Source organism: Crassostrea angulata, chromosome 3 (genome assembly GCF_025612915.1).
Source record: "Crassostrea angulata isolate pt1a10 chromosome 3, ASM2561291v2, whole genome shotgun sequence".
Lineage (NCBI taxonomy): Eukaryota > Metazoa > Mollusca > Bivalvia > Ostreida > Ostreidae > Magallana > Magallana angulata.
In genome coordinates, this window is record NC_069113.1 from 30,795,719 (window position 1) to 30,821,351 (window position 25,633).

The 25,633-nt window shown below is 35.4% G+C and overlaps 1 protein-coding gene across 1 annotated transcript in view; it reads right to left on the reverse strand.

Annotated features, from left to right (window-relative positions):
* The window catches only part of LOC128178078 (uncharacterized), a 154,536-nt gene continuing 128,903 nt past the window's right edge, over positions 1-25,633 (reverse strand). Inside the window, exons 164-218 of the mRNA XM_052845075.1 lie at positions 25,427-25,616; positions 24,856-25,071; positions 24,551-24,736; positions 24,159-24,339; positions 23,883-24,049; positions 23,284-23,411; positions 22,906-23,152; positions 22,475-22,646; positions 22,115-22,355; positions 21,864-21,981; positions 21,370-21,545; positions 21,031-21,190; positions 20,380-20,580; positions 19,627-19,878; positions 19,365-19,524; positions 19,005-19,246; positions 18,535-18,665; positions 18,297-18,450; positions 17,971-18,192; positions 17,787-17,880; positions 17,556-17,673; positions 17,292-17,440; positions 17,031-17,164; positions 16,603-16,875; positions 16,108-16,398; positions 15,830-15,981; positions 14,897-15,038; positions 14,691-14,794; positions 14,376-14,579; positions 14,086-14,260; positions 13,557-13,843; positions 12,951-13,100; positions 11,690-11,903; positions 11,423-11,586; positions 10,852-11,160; positions 10,579-10,762; positions 10,237-10,448; positions 9,938-10,124; positions 9,661-9,831; positions 9,067-9,453; positions 8,690-8,840; positions 8,432-8,571; positions 8,247-8,344; positions 7,828-8,011; positions 7,590-7,701; positions 3,992-4,199; positions 3,572-3,760; positions 3,198-3,420; positions 2,749-3,052; positions 2,142-2,162; positions 1,944-2,002; positions 1,745-1,770; positions 1,572-1,625; positions 1,422-1,475; positions 1-855 (exon numbers count right to left, since the gene is read on the reverse strand). Coding sequence (XP_052701035.1) covers positions 178-855; positions 1,422-1,475; positions 1,572-1,625; positions 1,745-1,770; positions 1,944-2,002; positions 2,142-2,162; positions 2,749-3,052; positions 3,198-3,420; positions 3,572-3,760; positions 3,992-4,199; positions 7,590-7,701; positions 7,828-8,011; positions 8,247-8,344; positions 8,432-8,571; positions 8,690-8,840; positions 9,067-9,453; positions 9,661-9,831; positions 9,938-10,124; positions 10,237-10,448; positions 10,579-10,762; positions 10,852-11,160; positions 11,423-11,586; positions 11,690-11,903; positions 12,951-13,100; positions 13,557-13,843; positions 14,086-14,260; positions 14,376-14,579; positions 14,691-14,794; positions 14,897-15,038; positions 15,830-15,981; positions 16,108-16,398; positions 16,603-16,875; positions 17,031-17,164; positions 17,292-17,440; positions 17,556-17,673; positions 17,787-17,880; positions 17,971-18,192; positions 18,297-18,450; positions 18,535-18,665; positions 19,005-19,246; positions 19,365-19,524; positions 19,627-19,878; positions 20,380-20,580; positions 21,031-21,190; positions 21,370-21,545; positions 21,864-21,981; positions 22,115-22,355; positions 22,475-22,646; positions 22,906-23,152; positions 23,284-23,411; positions 23,883-24,049; positions 24,159-24,339; positions 24,551-24,736; positions 24,856-25,071; positions 25,427-25,616 — 10,146 coding nt within the window. The 3' untranslated portion in view covers positions 1-177. The remainder of the gene's footprint in view (positions 856-1,421; positions 1,476-1,571; positions 1,626-1,744; positions 1,771-1,943; positions 2,003-2,141; positions 2,163-2,748; positions 3,053-3,197; positions 3,421-3,571; positions 3,761-3,991; positions 4,200-7,589; positions 7,702-7,827; positions 8,012-8,246; positions 8,345-8,431; positions 8,572-8,689; positions 8,841-9,066; positions 9,454-9,660; positions 9,832-9,937; positions 10,125-10,236; positions 10,449-10,578; positions 10,763-10,851; positions 11,161-11,422; positions 11,587-11,689; positions 11,904-12,950; positions 13,101-13,556; positions 13,844-14,085; positions 14,261-14,375; positions 14,580-14,690; positions 14,795-14,896; positions 15,039-15,829; positions 15,982-16,107; positions 16,399-16,602; positions 16,876-17,030; positions 17,165-17,291; positions 17,441-17,555; positions 17,674-17,786; positions 17,881-17,970; positions 18,193-18,296; positions 18,451-18,534; positions 18,666-19,004; positions 19,247-19,364; positions 19,525-19,626; positions 19,879-20,379; positions 20,581-21,030; positions 21,191-21,369; positions 21,546-21,863; positions 21,982-22,114; positions 22,356-22,474; positions 22,647-22,905; positions 23,153-23,283; positions 23,412-23,882; positions 24,050-24,158; positions 24,340-24,550; positions 24,737-24,855; positions 25,072-25,426; positions 25,617-25,633) is intronic.

Genomic DNA, 25,633 nt, shown 5'->3' on the forward strand with positions numbered 1-25,633 from the left:
TTTTTCTTCACAAGTTTTAATTAGAATGAATATATGAAGCTATAAAAAGAAACGAAAGAGGAGAAATTCAATAATTCTTTCAATAATTGTACACATAAATGCCTTTACGCGAAGTTATCAATTTTGTATAAATCAAAGATACAAGTTATTTAGCACACTAAATCTGGTCCTATGGTTTCACACAGTGCTGGTTCCTGGCTGGTCATCTAAACCAATCCGAGGCTTTGGACTGGAAGTCTTATTATCAGAACCGTTCAGCTCTATCAACTCCTCCTTATTTTCCTGTTGCATCTCATAATCCGATGTACTCTCACCAGTAAAAACCAGCTGGACATCTGGCGACATGGACGATTTCTGTGGATGAACTTTGTTGTGGCGGGACACCACCAATCCCTCAGATCTAGGACTCAGAGGTTTCTTCAATGGGTCAGTTGGAGTGATGACAGATGTTGCTTCATCTAAAATCCCTGGGACTGAGTCAGCCCACTTTTTGTTGCTCGGATTGACGTCATAATCAATAGGATGGACTTTGCTTGGTTTCTTGATTTCAGGAGTATTTGCTCTTGATGGCTTCATTAGGTCTGGTTTATTAACTGCTGGCAATACAGGGCTCTGGAATACAGGTTTGGCGGGGCCCATCTTCTTGTCCAGTTTTTGTTGCAGCTGATGCCTTGCCTTTTCTTTCTTTGTTTTCTTGGCAGCAGTTGAGGGTTGTTTCTTTGGTTTGTCTTCCCTGTTTTGACTTGCTTGTTTCCCTATGAAAGAACCTTGCACTGGTATGAGGGGATTGAAGTTGGATTTCAGGTGGTATTTGTTCACATTTTGTTCTTGTTCCACCCAACTGGGCCCAGCAGCCTGTAACAGGGAAAATATTATTTCAAAACAATTTACATTTGGTAAATTTACAACTGGTAGTGGACTGGATGCCCCAGCAGAGAGAAGAATTAGTAGGCAGACATTAAGACATCCTAAAATTGTAAAAATATTTTTTTCTGTCAAACAAGTGTCTAAGGGCACTTTCCATTAACGTTGCCTCCCCTGTGAAGTAATCGGAAAACGGAGACATTAATGGAATAGTTGGCAACCTCACAATGCTCCAACGAGGACGATAGCAGCTTATCTTGAAATTTGGTCCAGAAATTTAGGCTATTTAGCAGTTATATTGTATTTCAATGTAGTATGATGAATTGGATTTTGAGATATGCCGGGTTTTTGTAGAATATGATAACCTTGAAGCCATATTTTTCCTATTATATACTAGTAACTGGCAATGGTAAAATGTGTTGCCACAATTGCAAACCATCAACGGGCGTTCCAGCAATCGGCAACACCAGTAAATCAAGAAATGATGGTTTAATGGAAAGCACCCTAAGGCTGAATTAATTAATATAAAAAATAGAACTAATCACCGAAAACAGTACCTTAGAATCCTCTAATTCAATTTCAGGACCTTGTGAAATCATGTCTTCAGAAACCTGAAATTTTTAAACATCTTTGTTACATGAAGTTCAATAATTAAAATTCAGGGGAATACAGGTAATGTACATGTAACTAATCATAGAAGTTTGTACCTCAGAATCATCCAATTCAATTACAGGACCTTCAGAAATCATTTCTTTGAAAACCTGGAAAGTTTAAAAAAAATTAACATTAGTGTTACAAAACTTATTTCAAATCATCTTTAAAATTTTTTGTTCATAATTTTCAAACTGTTTTTATGAACTAGAATGATGTTACTTCATACCTGATCTTCTTGATTTTCTTTATCCTCTGAATATTAGAATTAAGAAAATACTTTAATAATATTTTATAACAATATCATTAATGAGGTAATGTTAGAAACACACTGGACACAGATAGGAATCTGAAACCTGAATCTATACTTACAATATATTACAATAGTTCATGTGATTACATCTGAAAACTTCAGTTGATGCACCTACCTTCATTTGACTTGTTTAAGCTGACTTGGGAGGCTAGAGTTGATTGCGAGCCAAGGAGTCTGCAAAGAAAACATACACTTGCATGATATATACAAACTTTGTGACTTAAAAATTGCTATTAAAGATCGTAAGCAGCTACCATATTTGTTGCAGAAAGTATGAAATGCACTGCCATTTAATACATATATTTGTACTCACGCTTTTTCATATGGTTCTTTTCTACAACAAAAAGAAATGAAAAAAAAATGATCAAATTATATATAGTATATATTTACAATATGTAAATATTATCTTAGGGTTTGCTAAACATTTATTTTGAACTTTCAACGAAAAGACTTCATTTGTTAATGACTGCAAATTACTCCTTGCACACCATTCAATTTTATCTCAAATCTTTCTATTTTTAGAATATATTGATCTACTGAAGAAGCTCTTTACAAAAATATATATGTTTTTTTAAATTTTAAAGCTAGAATTTTTAAATTTTTTCTTACCTGTATAACAGTTTATGATTTAACACATCATATCTTAAAAATCGAAGGTAAATATAATGCCTAATTTATTGACCACCCAGACTCCTTGAGAAAACAACACACAAATCATTCTTGTTATACTTTAATAACGTGGCTATATCTTATGGGAGTAAACCATTTTTTATCATCATTCATACTTTCATAGTCTTTTTGTGACTCCCAAGATTTTGTTTCGCCAACACATTATCTGACAATGAACCAATGACACCATACACAATATGTCCATATCTATCAAAGGCTTTTAATGAATTATAAAATAAATGCTGGTTTACCTTTTCTTAATCTTATTCACAACCGCAAAAACAATGAGAGCCACAACTGCTACCACCACCAACACCGCGATCAGAGCCACCATCCAGGGAAGGAGCTCACAGTTAGGCTGGTCCTGAGGGCAGGCACAGCGATAGTGGTTGATTTCATTGTAGCAGATCAGGGGTGCCATACAGGGATCACTTAGACATTCATTTATTTCCTCAATACAGTGTTTCCCTTGATAGCCTCCTTTACATTTACAGGCATAGTAGGCATCAAAGCTGTGTGTTCTGTGGGTGTCATAGCAAGGATAGATACCTGTGGCTGTTAAATTTGATACAACTTATAATTAGTAATAAGTAGTAAATTGCTAACAAGATTAACTGATACAATTTCAACTCAGCTATTTGATAAATGTACTTGAGATTTATATATAAGTCAAATACAATATCAAATCCACCAGATTTACCTGAGCATTTTCCTCCATTGTGACAAGGAGATTCCATAATTCCAAACTTGATAGTCACTGGCAAAGAAGTCCCATTCTTACTATCCATAAAGTATAGCTTTGCCGTGAAATTTCCAAATATGTTTACAGGTTGTGAGAACTCGATGACATAACTCAACCATGACAGCTGTTTTGCAGGATGCGGCAGAACTTGGGTAAAGTTATTTACACAAGAAAGATCATCCTGAAAAAAGGACAGTCTAATTAAAAGACAATAACTTTTTTTAACAATATGTTGGATAATACTGGTACAGTTAATCTATTTGTATTTCAATGCCTTATAAAGTTTTTATATGGTTTTGATAACCAATTGTTATGATACAATTTCTACAAACCTGACCACAGTCTCTGAAAAGTGAGGGAATTCCTCTGTCTTTATTTGATAAAGTCAGGTTCGCTACTGATGTCGCAGACAATTTGAAATACAAAGAGTCTGTCCCTTCCACATCATAGGCCCCAAGAATCGCTGTCCAAGGATTACTCCATGACTCAACATTGAAGTCATTTTTAGCTTCCAGCAAAACCTGGAATAGACCATGTGGCTTTGCAAAATCCTCTAAATTGGATATCAAATGATTATGAAACAAATAGTATGTTTAACGTAAACCAATGCCCCTTCTATCAATGAATAAATATGATAATGCAAGAGAGCGTGTATAATTTGCTGAAAAACCTCCAAAAACAATAATTGACCAGTATTCCCTATAAAGTATATCAAATAAGCCCGAATGATACTGTCATGCAGTGAGACATACAGTGATGGGTTCTGTGGGATCATCGTGCAGTATTGACTGCCCATTGTGGAAGAGGAAGATGAGAGGGGGGTCGTTGACAGGTTCTATGTTGACTGTGATCACATCAGTTGCGTTGGCAGGAGGAATATCTGGGTCTCTCTGCTCCTCATACATAGTGATATTAATATACTCTACTCCCGAGCAATCCTGACATGGAGTGTAGATCAAACTGAAGGCAAAAAGAAACAAGAGGCCCATGGGCCACATCGCTCACCTGAGGAACAACAGGTATGATAAAGTCAGCTTAATGGAGTCATAATACAATCTGGACAATGTACATTAATACATGTAGATCCTGTATAAATAAAATCCATTTTTCCCCCTTGGAACTCGGATAGCCCTGATTGCTGCCAATATTTACAAGAGCAGACTTTAATCACCGCTCCTGCACATATATAGGGACTCAACGTTACGCAGGCAGGGATGACCACACACCTACGCAACTCAACAGGTACCAACGTTAATGCAAGCAGAGATAACGCAAGCAGGGATGACCGCACACTTGCGCCAACAGCTCAACCTAACGCAGGCGCCGCAATCACCACCAATGCAATCAGGTATGACCGCACACTTGTATTAATGCGATACAGGGCAGAAATGACCACACATTCTGTATCGTTGGTTAGAAAAACACGAAGATTAGATAGACCAGGGATGTTAACACCCTCAATCTCTCCGTACCTGTTCAAGTTTAACCCCAAACAGTCGCTCGATACAAAGCAATAGACACTGTCCCTATATATGTGCCGGCCTAAAATAATTCATAGTATCTAAAAATTGGAAATCAAAAATAAACAAACTAATCCAGCCTAACCCAAAACTACTTATGCAAAACAACTTATATACATTGAATATTTATTATTGTATAAAAATAATCATCACAATAATTGGTTAACAGTGGATGCATTAATTAAAATAATCAAGAATCAATAAATCAAGGGCAATAACCCAAAACAGTAATACAAAAAGATTCTAATGAAAAAATAGCTGCCTGCTTCAATTTTATAGTCATATCACATGTTGAGTATTGCAGTTCTCAAAAAGATCCTTTACAATTGTTTATATATGGGATATTTTGCTACATCAAACTCTGAACCTTCTTGTGAGGCCGAAGAATTGTCCTGGAGCCAAAGTCTTAACAATTATAAAGAATCATCTTGCTGATTAGTTTCTGAGAAGAAGATTTTTAAAGATTTACTCTTTATTCCTATGTAAAACTTTAACACCCCCCCCCATATGTGGCCTCACCCTACCCCCAGGGGTCATGATTTTCACAACTTTGAATCTACACTACCTGAAGATACTTCCCACAAGTTTCAGCTTTCCTGGCTGATTAGTTTCTGAGAAGAAGATTTTTAAAGATTTACTCTATATATTCCTATGTAAAATTTTAACACCCCCCCCCAATGTGGCCTCACCCTACCCCTAGGGATCATGATTTTTACAACTTTGAATCTACACTACCTGAGGATGCTTCCACACAAGTTTCAGCTTTCCTGGCTGATTAGTTTCTGAGAAGAAGATTTTTAAAGATTTACTCTATATATTCCTTTGTAAAACTTCGACACTCCATTGTGGCCCCAACCTAACCCCAGGGGTCATGATTTTCACAACTTTGAATCTACACTACCTGAGGATGCTTCCACACAAGTTTCAGCTTTCCTGGCTGATTAGTTTCTGAGAAGAAGATTTTAAAACATTTACTCTATATATTCCTATGTAAAACTTCGACCCCCCACTGTAGCCCCACCCTACCCCTGGGGGTCATGATTTTCACAACTTTGAATCTACACTACCTGAGGATGCTTCCACACAAGTTTCAGCTTTCCTGGCTGATTAGTTTCTGAGAAGAAGATTTTTCAAGATTTACTCTATATATTCCTATGTAAAACTTTGACCCCCCCATTGTGGCCCCAACCTAACCCCAGGGGTCATGATTTTCACAACTTTGAATCTACACTACCTGAGGATGCTTCCACACAAGTTTCAGCTTTCCTGGCTGATTAGTTTCTGAGAAGAAGATTTTTAAAGATTTACTCTTTATATTCCTATGTAAAACTTCGACCCCCCATTGTGGCCCCACCCTACACCCGGGGGTCATGATTTTCACAACTTTGAATCTACACTACCTGACGATGCTTCCACACAAGTTTCAGCTTTCCTGGCTGTTTAGTTTCTGAGAAGAAGATTTTTAAACATTTACTCTATATATTCCTATGTAAAACTTCGACCCCCGTTTGTGGCCCCACCCTACCCCTGGGGGTCATGATTTTCACAACTTTGAATCTACACTACCTGAGGATGCTTCCACACAAGTTTCAGCTTTCCTGGCTGTTTAGTTTCTGAGAAGAAGATTTTTAAAGATTTACTCTATATATTCCTTTGTAAAACTTCGACCCCCCATTGTGGCCCCACCCTACCCCCGGGGGTCATGAATTTCACAACTTTGAATCTACACTACCTGAGGATGCTTCCACACAAGTTTCAGCTTTCCTGGCTTTCTGGTTCTTGAGAAGAAGATTTTTGAAAATTTCTCGAAATTTTTCATTAAATTCTAATTATCTCCCCTTGAAAACGGGTGTGACCCTTAATGTTCACAACTTTGAATCCCCTTTGCCTAAGGATGATTTGTGCCAAGTTTGGTTGAAATTGGCCTAGTAGTTCTTGAGAAGATGTTGAAAATGTGAAAAGTTTACGGACAGACGGACGGACGGACAGACGGACGGACAGACGGACGGACGGACGGACAGACGGACGACAGACAAAATGTGATCAGAATAGCTCACTTGAGCTTTCAGCTCAGGTGAGCTAAAAAAGAAAAGAAATAATTTGCTGAATGTAAACATTTTTCCAAAACAGTAAAATTTTCATTTTTTTTGTACAAAAAGTCTTGAATTGGGGCTACTTTTTGACTTAAAGGTACTTATTTTATGTTTGATACCAATGCATTTTTCAACATATATCTTTCCGACATTCCTGCCATCAGCACTGGGTAATGGAATTTAAACCAGTTGTAATTTTTGCACAATGAGATTAAATGAAACTTGCTAGTTCATGTGTTAATCATTATGTACTGTCGACATAGCACTTCAAACTAAGGAAAAAATGTCATAGAACAGATACGGTGTATGATATATTGTACATCATTATATTTTCAAGTTGAACAATGAAATCTGATTGGTTAAGATGCAGTTCATAATCTGTTCTATTAGCTTCAGCGTTAACAACACACTTGGCAACGGGTAACACAACAAATTGTTACATGCGCGTAAATTATGCACAAACGGTTAGCCATAGAGTTCACGTCAGCTAGCAGTAAAGTTTTCTTTAAAAAGTCATGTAAGACATTCATTATAATAAAATAAATAGTGCCTATTTGGGAGGGTAATAATTGAAATTAACACCCCTTGACAACCATTGTCAAGACAATGGTTTTCTGGGGGATGTCAATTTTAACTCTTACTCTTACAAACAGGCACTATTTATATAATTTCACATAATATTCTTGTCAAAAATAAGACTTATCATGCTTATGTGTCTACTCCCAATAAAAACTTACGATCCATTTGCTGACAAGGTAGCTTCACCTAGGTAGTAAGTTTTGTCAGCAAGTTTGAAAAGAATGGTGTCACCTTCTTCATCTGTTGCTGCCAATTGATACTTAAGTATTCCTATAAGGCAAAATTCAAGATCATTTTATCAATAACAAACCTTCAATGGAGTTTAACATAAAATACAGCATATACCTCAGTGTGCAATACAAAATTTCTCATATTATGAGAAAAATTCCTGCCAACCTGAGTCTTCTAGAATATGGACCTCTTTTTGACTGGTCAGTCGAGGAGGAGAGTTGTAAATGGATGCAGCTGTGTCTGCTAGAATAAACATTGTCTCCTTGCTGAAGTAAGATATTTCATGGCTGACAGATCTTCTCTTGCGTGATTCAGTGGACTTGGCTTCCATCTTATATGTACTGCATACCTTAAAGGTAAAGCCAAAAAATCAATCATTGCCAAAAATGAATTCACCTTATATTCTTATTCCCTTCATAGTCCTCATTATGCACATGTAATTCAATAAAAACATCGTATCTATTTCAAAGATACAAAATGTTGAAACCTTAAAACAGTCATGTTATTGATAATAACCAACAATACCATAAATTGTGATACAATAAAATAGTATTAAAGAGTAACACATAAGAAACCAGAAATACCTTAACTATCATTGTCTGTGAGACCGGATCATACACTTCTTGCTCCTCTGCACCCAGATGGGTACAGGTTTTGCTACTAATATCCCAATACTGCATATCTGGTGATAAATGTAAACATACATGTACGCTGCATAAAAATAAATTATCTACCATAACAAACAAAAGAATAAACCTTGAACACTAACTAGAATTCCAGTGAAGTAAGGTAGTCCTGTTTCCTGATGTCACTTTCCCTACAGTATCTGGGTAGGATATAGTAAGAGGGCCTGGTAGTTCAACATTTCCAAGAGGAACCAAGGAGAAAGAAAAGCCATTGCCATAGAACCTACAATACAGAGTTCGCAGGGATGTTTACAGTACATTGTGGTACACATGTTTACGAATGTATCAGTTTATACAATTTGATCTGGATTGTTAGTTGTACATATACTATAAGCACTTGCCTTCTATACAGAAGTCTTTGGACCATGTCCATTGATGTTGCTGGGTCTTGTATGTAGGGTACAAAGTTAGTGGAGGCATCAGAGCTGTAGGTGGCTGTCAAATCTGACTGTGTCAGCTTGGTCACAATTATTGACTGTCCATCTTCTAGACCTGTCACACACACAAAAATTGACAACAGCTTAGCAATATAGGTTAAGGAAAGTCAATAAAAATTGCAAGCAATTTTTTTTAATACATTTATCATATTGATATCTGTTTTTATAATATACACGGTCTCCACGTGTCATCAGATAACCAATTATTCTCATCCAAATTAACAGAAGGTTGGAAATATAATGATACGATTATTTTCCTGTGCCATCTTTATTTTCCTTACCACTAGGAGTTGTAATGTCCAATTCAGCAGCCGACCTTTTTCTTGTAGACAAAGCAAGCTTCTCTTTGATGGCTGTTCCATTTGTGGAGGTGGCTACCACAGATTGGCTATTAGTAATGACAACCACACCAAGACTCTTGTTGGTACATAACATTGCCTCATTGCACAAACGCATGGTCACAAACATTTGTTTGCCTACGGGCATTTTAAAGCCTTCACCTTTTGATGAATTGTCATGCATGGGATTCAGTTCTGATAATTTTCTCACTTCATTCCCATTAATCCACAGGGCTCCGTTTTTGATGGATGCAGAACCAGACATATTGTAGCCAACCCAAGTGCAAGGTAAGATGTCATCTGTGTTTTCTTCAGATCCAATACAGAGATCTAATACACAAAGTGGTATGAAATTAAGCTCAAGTCATTTCTAGACAGACATCTTTTAAATAAACCGCTGACAGTGCAACGATACAAGCGCTTAAATATGCACACAAACAAGGACATGTAAACATGCATGTTTGCACCCCTAAAATGTTACAGGAGGATGACTCTATACTGATCAATAACAAGCTGTAGGTACTTGTAACTGTTTACCATATCTATTGACTGAAGGGTCATCTGACTTTGTAAAGGTGAATCCTATAGTAGTGGGGTCATGTTGCTGCTTGGAATCCTTAGGGAATACCTCTTCAGTAAAGGGAATTGTTCCTGGAAGAGTGTTGTTTACTGAATCTACCTCTGGAGGTATTAACTTGACTACCACACCTACAAAAAAATATATTGACACTTTTGAATAACATCCTCTTGGAAACTATTCATCGGTTGTTTCCTGCAAGTAAACTTAACAAAATGTAAAAATACGAGAATTAACCTTTGGTGTCAGTGTATGTTGTTGTATGGCCTGCACCATTTGTACAGGTAATTGTTGTGTAATAAGTTTGGTCATGCTCCAGTATTCCTCCTAATTGGTCATTTATTCCGATCACATTCTGTCCTGTGGAAGTGAAATTCTGAATGTCAGTTGATCCTGGTGTTGTTCCAATGGCCCATGTGTATTCCTAACAGAACAAAAACTTTTTTATAGTACTAAATGTTTAACAGTTAATTAAAATTCAATTAGAGAAAAGCTGAATTTTAAATCCTTAATTTGAGAGAAGCGCACGAACTTACCACGATTCCGCTTTCTAGGTCATCACATTTCCAAACACATTTAATTGTGTCATTTGATTTCTGGTACTTAACAGGAGTGCTTTCCCCTTGTCCTACATCAAAATAGAAATCCCCTCCCATGATATCCATGTCGAATTCTGGAACAGTATCATCCACATAAAATCCGTTGGATGCAGCAACTGTAGAGTCACCTGATCCTGTTGTAGCTCTCACTAAATAAAACCATTTATCAAAACATTTTTATTGATAAATTGTGATTAGATAAGAAAAAAGTAATATGTTACAAAGGTAGCATAAAATAAAACAGAACTAAAATTTTTCTGCAATCGAATAACGATGTACCTATCATGTAATATGTAATAATCTCCTCTGATGGATGTCCTGTCTCATTATAGATTGTTCTCTTGGAGGGTAGGGTGATATTGGTTAGTGCAAAGATCTTCTGGACCGTGACTGTGGCACTGCAGTTGGTATCACAGCCATAGTGGGAACACACTCCATAACAAGGAATGCATGGGTGATCAATCTAAAATATGGGGAAAATAATTTTTTAGCATGAACGCATTCCAAGTTTGCAGTCAATCAAATAAAGATCGTTTCAAACGTAAAACTCACTGGTGTAAAGTCCACTGCATCCGGTGCAGAGGGAGATGTTCCTACAGCTGCCTCATACAGCATGATAGGATTGGAGTAAGCAATGAACTGTGGACCAGACCTACACAGTGAGCCTACAGCAGGAGGCATCTCCAAGCCAGACAGAGAGGCTCGGGCCGACCACACACTGTATTTGTCCTCATGTACTGGGATCTGATTATGCCTCTTATAGATGTGGAAAAACAACAGCGCATTGGTGGACATTTGTGGAACATCACAGATCTCACTGATGAAATCATCCTCAACAGTAACCAGCATACACCATTTTGTCTGCAAGTGAAAACAAAATCTATCAACTATCAGTATCTATCAATGAAAACATGATTCAGATAGAAGATCATAAGACTAAAAATGAAATTTCCCAATACCATGTAGATTGTAGGTCATTTTTTTTATAGATTTTTGGCAATCATATAATATGAAGCGCATGATTACATGCATAAAAATAAGAAATACAATTGCGGAAATAAACTCACCTGGTATACAGTATAGGGATTCAAAAGTAATGTCTTAGAACAATAAACAAACTCACAGATGTAGAATCTTCATTTTTCACCGCAAATTCAATCTTGTAGTTGTGAAAATCTTTGCTTGGATTAATCTTGATTTCCGCCATTAGCTTACTCATCCTCCTTGTGTTATTAAAATATCGACACCAAGACACTACAAAGGCACTCTCATTGGTTTGAGCGTTGGCTAAAATTGAATTTTTTGTAAAATGTACATATATTTAAAACCAATTCTTTCCTCTCAATATGCTGAGAAATTGCTCAAAACCAGAATAGAAAAGAAAGAATACCTGAATAGATTTGTATTCCACAGGAATCATAAGCCACGCTCTGAATGGTCTCGGGCTTGTCAATAACACTGGTGCCCTGTTCATCCACCACATCATAGGGAGGGTATGTGCTGTTAACTGGGGCCTGCGTGGTTGTGGTGGTTGTGGTGAAAGTCTCATTTAAAAAGTAGCCCTTGTTTTGTAGATAACTTGGGCAATCACAACCTTCACATGTCTATAACATCAAAATTTCAAAATTCAGTGAATTTCTCTACATGATGAATATTTGAAATTCGTTGAAATATTTTGAACACACATTTTAAAGCATTATTAAATGAATTGAAATAAAAAAATCAGATAAACTTATCACCATGCCCCTTTATAAAAGGTTTTTCAAACATTCATTTATGTGCAAAGGGTTCACATCAGTTGAACATAATAGTTTGACAGTCAGGTTTTCCACGTTCCAAATTTAAAGCAAATATTTTAAACTCCTCTAATGATGCATATTTTTAATAAGAGGTAATTTTCTGAAATTATATACAGTAAAACACGCTTATAACGAAGTCCCAGGGACGGGCAATTTAACTTCGTTATAAGCGTAATTCGTTATATCCGTCAAGTTTACAACATGAAATAGAGACTTGGGGAATGAAATTCACTGCGCTGTAAGCGTCAATTCATTATAAGCGTGTTCGCTATAACCGTGTTTTACTGTACTGTGGATTCATTTAAATTCGTGGGGAACAATTTCGGTAGATGGTTGGTTTTTTTTTTTGCTTATTTGTGGGGATGTAAATTCGTGGATACGTCTGTTTTAAGTTTCGGTTAGTAAATTCGTGGGGTAGGGCTCCTCAGGAATACCACGAAACCTGAGCCACCACGAATTCTAATGATTCCACAGTATTAAGGTACTTCACTACACCGAGACATACTTTTTAAGACACTACGTCACAAGATGGTGATTTAAATGTTTTGTTAAACTGTTTGTATCAATCGATTCAGATGTATATCGTCATAGCTCAGTGGTTAAAGTATCAGGCATGTGAACCGCAGGTCATGAGTTCGAATCCACCTGGGGCTTTTGTTTATGTTTACTGAATGAAATTTTTGAAAATATCATTTTTTAACTAAAATTGTACATTTTTTCGCCTATTTGACATATATACTTCTTATCCATCATGCTTTCTATCATAATCAAGTAATTTTCTGCTGATTTGAGAAACTTTTTCAAGGTGTAGTGAGGCACCTTAAACAAATATACCGTTATTGTCTGACTTACTGCTGGAATAGGATTGGTAAAACAGCAAACACAGTTCTCAAATTCTTTTTCCACTTCATATTTGTAAGTAGCAATGCCATTTTCAGGACCGTCCCAGAATAAAATTTCTGTCACAGCCTCTCCATCTTTATTGGCTGCTTTTAATCTTAACTAGAACATAAATTATTATAATCATCATAAACATGAACAAGTCGCCAACACAATACAACATTGTACAGGTATCAACATACAGAATACTGAAAATTCCTTATTTTTCACGAGTACTTTACTCAATGATTCTGGTATTTTGTATCAAATCGCGAGAATTTAAAATTGTGAGTATCATTTTTTGAGTGTTATAATTTTGTATAGTTAAAACATGTCTGAAAATTAAAAGCAAGATTTTAAAATCTTCGAGTGTTGGTCGTCACGATTTTACACTGATATTAATCCCTCCCGTTTAATTAGAAATCAACAGAATTGCATAGATAAAGGATAGTCTAATCCATCACATCAAGTTTTAATCATCAAGAGAAATTAAACTATTTTCCAAAGGATTTGCATACATTTCACTCTATATTTAAGATATAATTTATGTGCTTCAAATTTTTAAGCCTGCTTTTATACCTTGTAAACACCTCCATTGAATAGTTCTGCTTTTCGATACATAGCGCCAGCTCCCATAATGTCCTGGTTAGTTGCATCTTTGGTAAGTACCAGCTTGACATCGATTTTGTCTTCAATTGCTGCGGGTATGACATATTTCTCGTCATACTTGACTCTCCAGAATTCCCCCTCAGAATCTAGCATTCCAAGTCTGTTGAGGGTTCTCCACTGGGGGTCTTTGATGGGCACAATCTGATTAGGACACGTGTCAGCTTGAAGAGTAGGGTTTGGGAAATGTAAAAATGTACCTAAAATAGATCAAAATAAAAGAAAATGAAAACTCTGTTACCTGTGAATAGTACATTCTATTGTTTTGTGGTACAATGTATCTATTGTACATGTATATATTTATATGATTTTTTAATTCATAACACAGAAAATTAAAATCATCTAAGCAGGTTTACAGTAAACCATTTTATAGATAAAGTTGACTTGTAATTGATCAAACTGAATAAAATAATAATAATATATATATATTTTTTGCCATTACCTTGGACTTGATGTGGGTCACCAAACCACAAGACATCTTCCTGGAAGTCAGTTCCATCAACCACTACACCAGGAACAGGTTTAGTATCATCAATTAGGAATGGTGAAGACCGCACAATAATTGAACCCCCAGCACAATTTGTTACCCGCAGTTTGACAAAATATGGAACATTTTTCTGCATGTAAAAAAGGACATGATTTACATCAATTTATATCAACTGAAATGTCCAGACATGAATGCTTTTGGGTGGTAATTTTCATACATTTTTTTTTTTTTAACAATTTTTATACCTCTAAAATTTGATCCACAAACTGATAGAAGGAGTAGTTGCTGGAGAGTTTTATCCAGTCATTAACCAATGTTGTTTCGCTTCCTTCAAGACAGGATTCGTTTTTCCACAGAGATATTTCGTAGGAAGAAACACCAGACTCTGGGTCTGTAAAGCCCTCCCAGCTCACATTGACACTGCTGTTGTCCGTTGAATACGAAACAGGCTGCAAAAGGATCAACAATACATGTATGTTTGCCTACAGAACTGTGGATAGCAAGTTGCTTCTCAGGTGAATCCTCCATCTAAAACACTCTAGTAAATTATTTAAACCTACCATACTGTACCAAGGACCTGTCTTGATTTGGCCCTGCTTGGGATCTGTGACATCAACCAAGAATTCTGTGTATGTCATTGCACACTCACCAGATTTGTCTGTACCTGAATTTGAAATGAAACACGAAATAATCAAAAAAATTATTATGCATTTCAGATGCTATTCACATTTTAGAATCCAGTTTATCAAAATTAATGCTTCCTTACCAATAACCCACACATAGTATGTTTCTCCTTGCTCGAGCTTTAGTCCAGTCAGTTTTGTATAGGTATTTTTGCCTTGATTAGATACATCCAGAACAGAAAACAGATTTCTCCTGTCTTCATCACTCATACCATTACCAGCAACCTTATTTTCAGAAAAAGTATGATTAGACTGAGTTTAATTCAAGTATTCCTTAATTATGCCTTGTATGTTTTTTCTAGTTTATTTGGGGTGAGATGGAAATAATTATAATTGTTAATTCAATTTTAAAAATATCATTTATGTATATATAAATGAAAATGTGTATTTTTCTTGAATAAAAAAGTGCAAATTTTCTCATTTTAAATCAAACCCGATGACAGCTTGGCCATTTTTTAAATTTTTATTTCTGTAATTTCTTTGACCATTTGAAACCTTTTGGGTGTATTACAATTTATAATTTAGATACTGGTATTTGGAAATCAAATTTTTTTTACCAAAATATTTTCAGCTCCATATTTACAATGCACTAAATAACCACTTCAAAATCATCTTGTAATTTTGAAACAGACTCTTGAATCTTTTAACTAAGTTTCTGACTTTCCCCTCAAAAAAAAAAAAGGAAAAAGACAATCACAGTTAGACAGAATAAATGTGATTATTAACTGCCAAAATTCAGGGGTTGAAAATTAAGCATGGTAAAAATTATGAGTTAGCGGAATTTCATATTTTTTCCCGAATTTCTGGATGTTCTAAATGTCAATAATTAGTAAATATGTGCAAAAAAAGGTAGAGAAAAAACAAAATAAAAGGAGAAATGCGTACATATACCCCCCCCCCCCCCCCAAAAAAAAAAACCCCGAACATAATTTATAAACGATGCAAGTATTTTGAAGTTAACAATTTCTTTTTTTGACTAACTTTGCCCCATTAAAATGATGACATAGATAACTTACATATTCTTTACAGCTTGTATGATTTGCCTCAGTGTTATTAGAGACTGCAACATAGTACATGAGAATGTCCAGCCTGGATGTGAAACCTTCATACTGTACTTCTAGTTCTGAGAGAGAGTTCACACATGACCCTGGGCTGGTGATATTTCCAGCTGAAATATTACATTGTAATTTCCGAATAAAAATAGAAACGTTTCCTTATAAAATCCTATAAATGCTAGATTAAAGTTCTTAATCAACAATTAAAAATGATTCCACTGTATTTCAGACTCGAATACCTGCGACTCCACCATCATATCCCACATAGAACCCATTGGAGGTGACCAATGTTTTGGAGAAGGATTTGCTGATGGCATAGACAGAGAAATAATAAACAGCGACTCCTGGGGTTAGGTCCAGATCATAGAATGTGACAGAGGTGTTTGTTCCCACGTTGGTATATGGAACAACATTGTCTCTAGTTTTGTTGAAGCGCCTGTCAGTACCCAGAGCTACTAAGTAATAGGCCACCTGCTGACTCCTGTCCTGGGCTGCTATCTGATCCTTGTCTACCTGGAGTCCGGGGTTACCTGTTTGCATGGAAATTCAAACAATTATAATTAGTGCACTCAGATTCAAGGACCTATAATTGGAACATGCTTAAGTTTTTTTCTCTCACATACTGAAATAACTAGGTTCTTACAATTGTTTGAAAAAAAATCATAAAAGATACAATTGCATGATGAGGGATTGCTCAAAAACCTGTCTCCAGACTTTTAAATACCGGTACTCACCACTCTCAACATCTACTTGCACAATTGCATTGGGAGGCAGACCAAACCCATTCCAATTGGCATAGACTCTGGTTTTAGAGGATAAATAATTTAGGTCATATCCTTCAATGTCTCCATCATACACTTTACCAGGAAGAAGGGGAGTATTCTCAATGGTAACTCCAGTTGATCGTAGTGTATACTGGTATCCAATTGCATTTGTGATTCTCACATAATTTATATATGTCTCTTTGTTTTTCATTTGAAGGCCATCAATCAGTCCTGATGTTTTCACTACAAAAAATTTAACTTTATCTGTAAGTCATGTATGCAGGAATCATAAATCAGTTAAAATTATACAAAAAACAAGCTTGAATTACTCTCTACCTACTTTAATTTATAAACTACATACGAGTTCAAGGCATTTATACAATACATTTAATTCTTACATCCCATATCCAAGAAACTGGATATTTCCAGTCCATCCAATCTACGAATTGCCCACTCATACTTAACAGCCGGACAAGGATCTCCTGATACATCCCAACTGGTTTGTATAGTCGAAGGGTCAGTTTGGTAATCTCTGGATGAAAAAAAGTTTAGAAAATCAATTTTTGCTCCGTGTTTTATGCTAAAAGTTTTAATTTCCCCATTAAATGTTTATTCACTTGCATGGATTACATAAAAGAAAGAGTTCATAAAACATTTACACATCAATGTGTTCCCCATTGACCATGTCAATGACTCCGATATGTGACAGAGGTGGTCTCCCTTGACTAAGGTAAGATATGTATACACCATTTGTAGTTGACACGCTGGACAAACCTGCACCATTGACTCCCTTCACTGATACAAACACCTGAAAGATCAACATGTCATTTTACATTATATTTTCTGGCGAGAACAATATCAATTTTAATATTTTTGGATACTTTATTTATGCTTGAGGTGAGATTTTATTGATAAAGACTGACTTGTCTATATCCATCCAAGTTTAGCCGTGAGACTGTATGATGTTTACTGCTGGCAGGAACGCTGTAGAAGGCTCTAATCTGACCCCCTCCTGGAGATGTTCCAACAGCAATCTGATATCTGACAGTAATCAAAAGTTTGGGTTAAACAAAAGAATTTGTTTATCTGTTTGATTATGATCATTTTTTCATAAAGATTATTCATGTTCATGTATCTAAATGTATTATACATACTCTACAATCTGAGATTCTGGATCAGTGAATGGAATCCATGTCACAGACAGGGAAGTGAGTGACTCTGTACAGACAGCATCGAGAGTTTGGCACTCTGAAACATGATGTTAATATGTTTCTTGTAATATCAACGATAACCTTATGAATTTGATTCATCATATAGCTATGCAGTGAAAGAACCAACCTTCCTCTGTTGCACATATCTTGGCATTCATGGACACAGTATTGTCAGTACTAGAGGCATCAATCCTGTACACTGAGCTGAGGTCAACAACCATGCCTGCCTTAGGAGGTGTCAGATCTACACCCACTGCACCAGAGAAAGCATTGCTGGTCATGTCAACAGTGTTGATGGCAGTCACTGTCACATAATACTCCTCTCCATGGTCCATCTTCTTCCAGGCATCTAAAAAACAGATTCTAGTTGTTTTTAATTTTTTCTTTCTATAAATTACTGAGCTTAAATTTTTCTTTTACAGGCTGCCAATATAAAATCACATATAAATTTACCTTTAAGTGTAAATGTTTGAATATTTCCTGGAACAATGCCACCAGAGAAAACAGAGTCATCTCCCTTGGAAGTGCCCATCATAATGTGGAACTCTTTGATGGGCGATTCTGTGTCCACAAACCCAGTCCAAGTACATATGATTGGTACTGATTGCTGTCAGAATAGAATGATAACTATGAGGAAAACAATCTATCCTAGAGCAAAATTATTCATAAAGAAATCACTCAGTGTCTCTACCTGGATATATGATGGACAGGTTACATTTCCAGTTTTTGGTGGTGTTTTGTCAATGACTATTGTCCCTGTTGCTTTTTGAGTCACTAGTCCAACAGAGTTTTCTGCCCACACACTTATAATGTTGGGTTTCCCTGTATGTACATTCAATGATGTTATAAAAAAAAAATGTATTGTAAAAGCAGATCATATTATATATACTTATTTAAATATTACTTTTTTTGTTGATAACATTTATCAATAAAATTCAAATCTAGCGGAATCTTCATACCACTTAATGTTAGTATTTTTGAAACAAAAAAAATTAAATCCCCATGAAATCATATAAAATCATGAATGACACACTATATACATCCTTAAAAAATCACAACATACATAATTTGTTTAATTAAATAGACAAACATTTTTTGGGGATATTGAAAAATCTTAAATTTATGATACTACAGTACAGTAGCCTTATTGAATGTCATTACCTAAGACATCTGGTTCCACTTCATTGTTGCCTAGGTAGCTGGACAAAGTGGTTGAAATGTCCACCTCTTTCCTCTCACTTAGATTATCAGAGAATGGGAATGTTCCAACAGCATACCAAGCTCTGATCACTGCAGACTCTGAATCATTATAATGCCACATAGCCGAGAGAGCATCCTCAGTTGATTCATACACTAAACTGTCATCCGATATGTCCATCTCTTGTGCTGATTTTCCTGACAATCTGGCAGAAATGATTTATACATTGTACATACAGAAATCGAAAAGATATTTTACTATTATAAGGGTGGGCACTAACTAAAAATATCAAAAGAGCAGATATTAAAACCAATCAAAATCACCTGTCTATTTCAATAGTTGGAGAGGTTTGGTCTATTGTAAACCCATCGGAACTTGTCTGTAGTACATTTCCATTATTAGTAATTCCCCTCACAGTTGTGTAGTAGGTTCTTTCAGGTTTCAGAGGCAAATTAAGCTGAGCATATCCGGAACTTGTCAATCCTAAAAATAAGTTGGATTAACAAAAGGGTTTGGAATTGTGTGGAAGATTGGCATACTTAAAAGTTTCACATGGTAGATGAATGCAAAATTTGGAGTCATTACCTTTTCCAGCTGGATCCAGTTCCTCCAGATGAATGATATTGGCCTCTGTGAATGATAAGACATCCTCTCCATTTGGCTGTGTCCCTACGGCCATTTCAAACTGCATGACTCCATGCATGGTACTCTCAAATCCTGTAAACTGCATTGTGACTGTAGAAGTGTCCAGCTGGTAGTCTGTGTCTGACATAAAGTCTACAAGGGCTTTTTCACTGACAATCTTATCAATATTATCAGCACCATCCACTACCAATCCTGTTGATAGTAACAAGCATATTGTAAAACATGAAAGGATGGGAGGGGAAATAATTTACCTAAAAAGGGCCACTCATTTTTCTGTTAGTTATTTATTAGTTCTTGCAGATTATTTATTCAATTATGACACATTTTAGCAATAACTTGGCTTTTCTTGAATATTTGCTCTTTTCATTATTACCATGAGATCTTACTCGTTAAAGAACGACAGGCTAAAACAATTAGCATGCCCTAATGAGGTTTTCATGGAGACTTCCCATTCAGATAAATATAACAAATAAAACAAAAAATCATCCTACAAAAATCAACTCCCTAAAGTAGTTTTAATCCTTTGATTCATACTGCATCCACACATTGACGATATTGAATTGCTGTCAATGTTATTTTTACATGAATTGTAATTAAATTCAATACATAACAAATCATCTTTTCTATGCAAGAATTCAATAAAAGTAAATGATCTCACTCATACATTCATTAAACTAGGTTTTCTAAACTCACCAGCTTTGTCCTCCTCCATGACCATGATTGGTGTGGAAACACTAGGAGACTGACTGACAAGACCAGCTCCATTTTCAGCTTTCAGTGACAGGTAATAGACTGGCGTTTTAGAGGTTTGGTTGGTAACTTCTAAATTAAACCCTGTGATATACTGGGCACTCTCTGTTCCAACAGCTTTCCATGCCAAAACATCAGCAGTTCCTGAAATAGGATTAAAACTATTGCATCCTGAGGATATATTTTAGCAGCAAACTTTGAATAACTCTTGATTAATCGAAAGTATACAGTTATTGACTGCGTATGAAAACAACATTTGTCCATGGTCAGAATCGAAATTGTTAGACTAACTGAAATTAACATTTTTTGTGGGACATTTTGTTACTAAGAACAATGTGGAAGAATATTTTTAAGGGTTTAACAAAAACTGTTGCCTTACACGTTATTCTTTTCATTTCTAAAATTTATATGAAATCAAACACATGTTTAATAAGATGATGAAAAAAGTAAATATTTCATTAATATTATGACCAGTGTTACTCTAAAGTTCTTAATGGCTGTCTTCATTATCTGGTTTATTCAGAACCAGTCTTTTGACTTTCCCCCAATTAATAAAGTATAGATAATATTATAGATATTCAATAATGTACATACCTGGGGACGTTCCTACAGCCACCATGTAACCAGTAACACCCGACTCATGGTCCTGACAGAGCCAGGAGGCTTGAATGCCCTTCTTGTCAGACATCCACACATAACCATCCACTTTGTGTTCTTTGCCTGTTCCAGTCACTCCAACTCTTAACCACATTATCTAAATAATGATGAAATAAATGTTATAGCATCATTGACAAAATTAACTCAAACTAAAGCATTTATTAATAAATGCCTTATATGGGTATGACTAGAGATAGTTAATGCTGTCATATTTGATACAAAACAATTGATATTAAAATAAATTTTCTAGTCGTTATTTGCCGAAACAAAACTTACAAGTGGTGGCGATGTGTCAATGACAACTCCATTAGTCTCAAAAGCAGCCAAGAATCCTGCATGATTAACAGCCCCTACCCTCATGCTGTACCTAGCCCCTTCCTGGAGAGAGAGTCCTGTCCATGTGTAGCTGATCATAGAATTGCTGGTAAGGTTTAGCCAATGATTTTTAATAGCTGAAAGATATTAAGCGATTTTGATGTCACGTAAAGCCCTTGTTCACAATAACGATGTTTGATCAGATCCCACAAGCAAATACAAAATGTAATATAGGATGTTGTATATCAAAATTCTGTTAACAGTTAAAACTGCATTCTCCTATTTTCAACTGTATCAGTCATCTTCAGCATGAATAAAACATAACATAAAATGCATTAAAGTTGCTTTCCAGAAAGATACTTTACATTTAGCTAGTTTCAATTTAAATTTGAATGAAATGATTAAGTAATCTATAAATGTATTGATTAGAAGAGCCTCATATTTCAAAAACCAACCTGGATATTTCTGTCTTCTAGTGCCACCAGCAACTTCATAAATCTGAACTTTAAAGTGATCTACACCAGATTCTTTATCTGAGTATTTGAAGCTGACTGACAATTGGTCTGTAGCAGACTGAAGAAAAAATTGAACAATTTTGAATCATTATGAATTTTTAAAAATCACATACCAGTATTTACAAACCGAAGCACCATAATACCAAACGGATATTATACCTTTGAAAATTATCATTTAATAAACAGCTTACTTGAAATTCCTGATCCTTTGGCTGTAGACCATCCCTTAGGTAATGGAGATATGGAGGTGTGATGTCAACAACAAAGCTGTTGGTGTTGTTGATAATGGAGTTGAGAGCTTGGTTGGTGGTCCTTAAAGATGTATGGATTCTATCTCCGTGACTGTGGTGGAATTTTAACCATTTAACACCAATGGCTGTGCTTGGGAATGGGGTCCAGTCTAGAATGGCCTCAAAATCAAAGGTCATGTTTCTGGAAGTACATATTTATTTACATTTATATATACATGTAGCTTCACACAATATATACATGGGAATTATCTTTATTCTGTCTATGTTTGATGTGGTGAGTATGAATGAAAATCAACTCACTTGGCCCTGTACACTTTTACATCATAATGACTGATGTTTGACTCTGGGTCATAGTAATTCCTCCACTGAAGCTCCACCTTAGCCTGGCTTGTTGTAAACTGTAGGTCAGTAAAGTCATATGCAGATCCATCCACCACTTCTCCTGCCACTGGTTCAGTCAGGTCAACCAAAACTGTACATAAGTACACAAATATGTTACACAATTGTAAATTGAAATCTAAAATACTGGAAATTTTTACAGTAGACAATATTTTAAAATGGACAACTACTGGCGTGTGACCAGTTCTCGTCAATTACCACTTCTTGACAGTTCATTGTTAAGTCATATTTCGTATGTAAGTTTATGTGTTGATAAATTGACGTCACAATGCACTGGCGAGGAATGGTCCTTGGCAAGAATTAGTCGTATTCCAGTTATATATAATGCATACCTCCATCAGATACCAAGGAAACATTGAGCTGCTTGTGGGCACCATTGAATGCATACACTTTGGAGAAGTACTTTTGGTTGTGTATTAGATATTTGTCTGGTTCTAGTTCTACACAGGCATAGTGTGTTTTACTTGAGAACCGTGTCAAATTGGCCACATCTGTTGTATTAGGGGATGACCCCACACTAACCATGTACATAGCGATGCCTGATTGAGGGTCATAGAAGCCCTCCCAGTTACTGCAGATCTGCAAGAAATTTTAAAAATCGAGAATTCATCTTTTTGATGCAAGGTTTTGTACATTCTTACATGTACATATGGCTTGCAAATTTCTAAATCTGATTTTAAATTACTAAATAAATACAAATGCTATTGCACCTTGTCTGGATACATGGTATACTCTAGATCAACTTTAAAAATTTCTCCGTCATTCACTCTGCCAGACACTGGAGGAGATCTGTCTACTATGATAGGAGAATCAGCTATTCCAATTGTTCTTAGATCAACTGAAAATTGAAATATATTACAATACACAGTATGGTACCAGGTGTTAAATTTTTTAATACAGTGTTGATGTATTGGAATACAATGCTTGAAATCACATGTAATCTTTTGTATAAATTACTGGCTTTTAATGGTAAGGACTTTGTTAGTTGTTAAAAAATGAGTCTAGACATTATGTATCATACTTATCATAAATTGATTAAAATGAGTTTAATTCAATCAAAAAAGTGTATAAATAACCAGCACTTTAAACAAATTTTATTCATAAAAAATCATTACATATTTGTTTTTGCAAACTATTGCATGTTTTTTGTGTGCATAAATGGATGTTGGTAAATTTCAAATACTCATTACCATATTGTATTCTACATGGATAATGATTTGTGATTTTTTCAGAGAGAGAGAGAGAGAGAGAGAGAGAGAGAGAGAGAGAGAGAGAATTTTATGTGCAATACATATACATTGATCCATACCATTGTTGACAGCTTTGATTTTGATCCATACAGGGACTCCTTCTGTAAGTTTCTTCAGCATGGTGATGTTTGGATTAAAATCAATGGTGGTCCACATCATTTCATCACAATCCCTTCTTGTTCTTCCAAGACAGAGATCATTTCTAATCAGCCCTGAATCTGGATCCCTGTAATTTATTATGTTAATACATAAATACAATCATATACAAGTATAATCATTTGGTTAATTTATTACACATCTATTTTACCATCTCAACATCACCACAAAATACATACGATGAATTATGTGCCATGCTTAAATTGAATTGGTCTTCCTCATATCTAATGTTGTAAATTTCATAAACAAATGGAGGAGTGTTATCAACAATGTATGGAGTGGAGTGACAGAAACTAGTGGCTAGTGGACCTCCATATTCCACCTTGTTAATGGCTCGGACAGTGATGAAATAAGGCCCATCTGAAATTTGAAAAACTCTTTTCATTTATGGACGGCATACATGGTATATAAAATTTCAATTGTGGAAATGACAATCATGTACAAATATTATTTCAAGAGTAGCTATTTTTTAGCTAGAGAAAACTTTTAATGCAATTTTATTTTAGTTTTATTTTAATTAAGTAAACTAAAAAAATCCCTATCTAATAATGATTTTATAGTTATTGAATACCTGGCAGCACAGTGTAAGGGGGCTCCAATGGGGTCATCATAACACTATTTGTCCACTGGGACTCGTCAAATAGATGAGCGTGAGGATCATGGTGGGCCTTGATTTTTTCTTCACAAATCTTTTCTCCAGCTGTTACAGAATATCCCAGCAAGCCTGTTTCATTGTCATAGATTCCATCCCAGTTGGCTGTCAAGCAAGTTTTAAAACCCATATTTATCGAAACCTCTCTTTAAACATATATGCATATACAAGAAATACAGTTATATTCTAGATGTCAACATGTAAATTGGAGCCTTATGTTTTACCAGATATATATCTGTTGGCCCTAGTGTACTTCAAATCGGTTTTAAATTCATGTCCATTGTAGACAGTTTCTGATCCTTGTCCATCAATGATGACCCTATGGTTTTTCCTAGAGTGATCTACCCCAACACAATGTCTCTCCCAGTCTTTTCTTTCATTGGGAATGATATCCAGACAAGGTGATACCTCCATTATGTCACTGGTTATGTTTATTTGGTCTGGCATAATACAAAAATCAAAATAAGTGGAACAATATATAAAATGACATATTGTTAAAATTGCACACTAAGTACCAGGGGTAAAATCGATTGGCCTAACTAAATATCACTAAATTTCACGATCATTTTAATACCAACAGTTACCTAACAAAGATGTTAAAAAACACCACTTTAAATATATGTACATGCTTCATTTGGCTGTAAAAATATTCTTGCCAATAGAATTGTAAATAATTCTGTAATCACGTATATTCAAACAATATAAAATACTATATATATATAATATAATATTAATATAAATTTTAAAAATGTAAGATTGGATTGATTTTCCCACCTCGCATCTATTTATACTTACACATGGTTGGGTCAGGAGGTGTGAAGTCTGTAATGATGGTATTAGATGACAAAATGTTTTGAAATCCCAATGAGTTTCTCACTTTCACATTAAAGAAGAAAATCTTGTTATGGAGTAGTTTTAGACCCTTGAATTCAAATCCTCTGTTTGATCCGACACCAAGTTTTTCAAAATGAGTGAAAAGGCCATCCTACAAATGAAGAAACA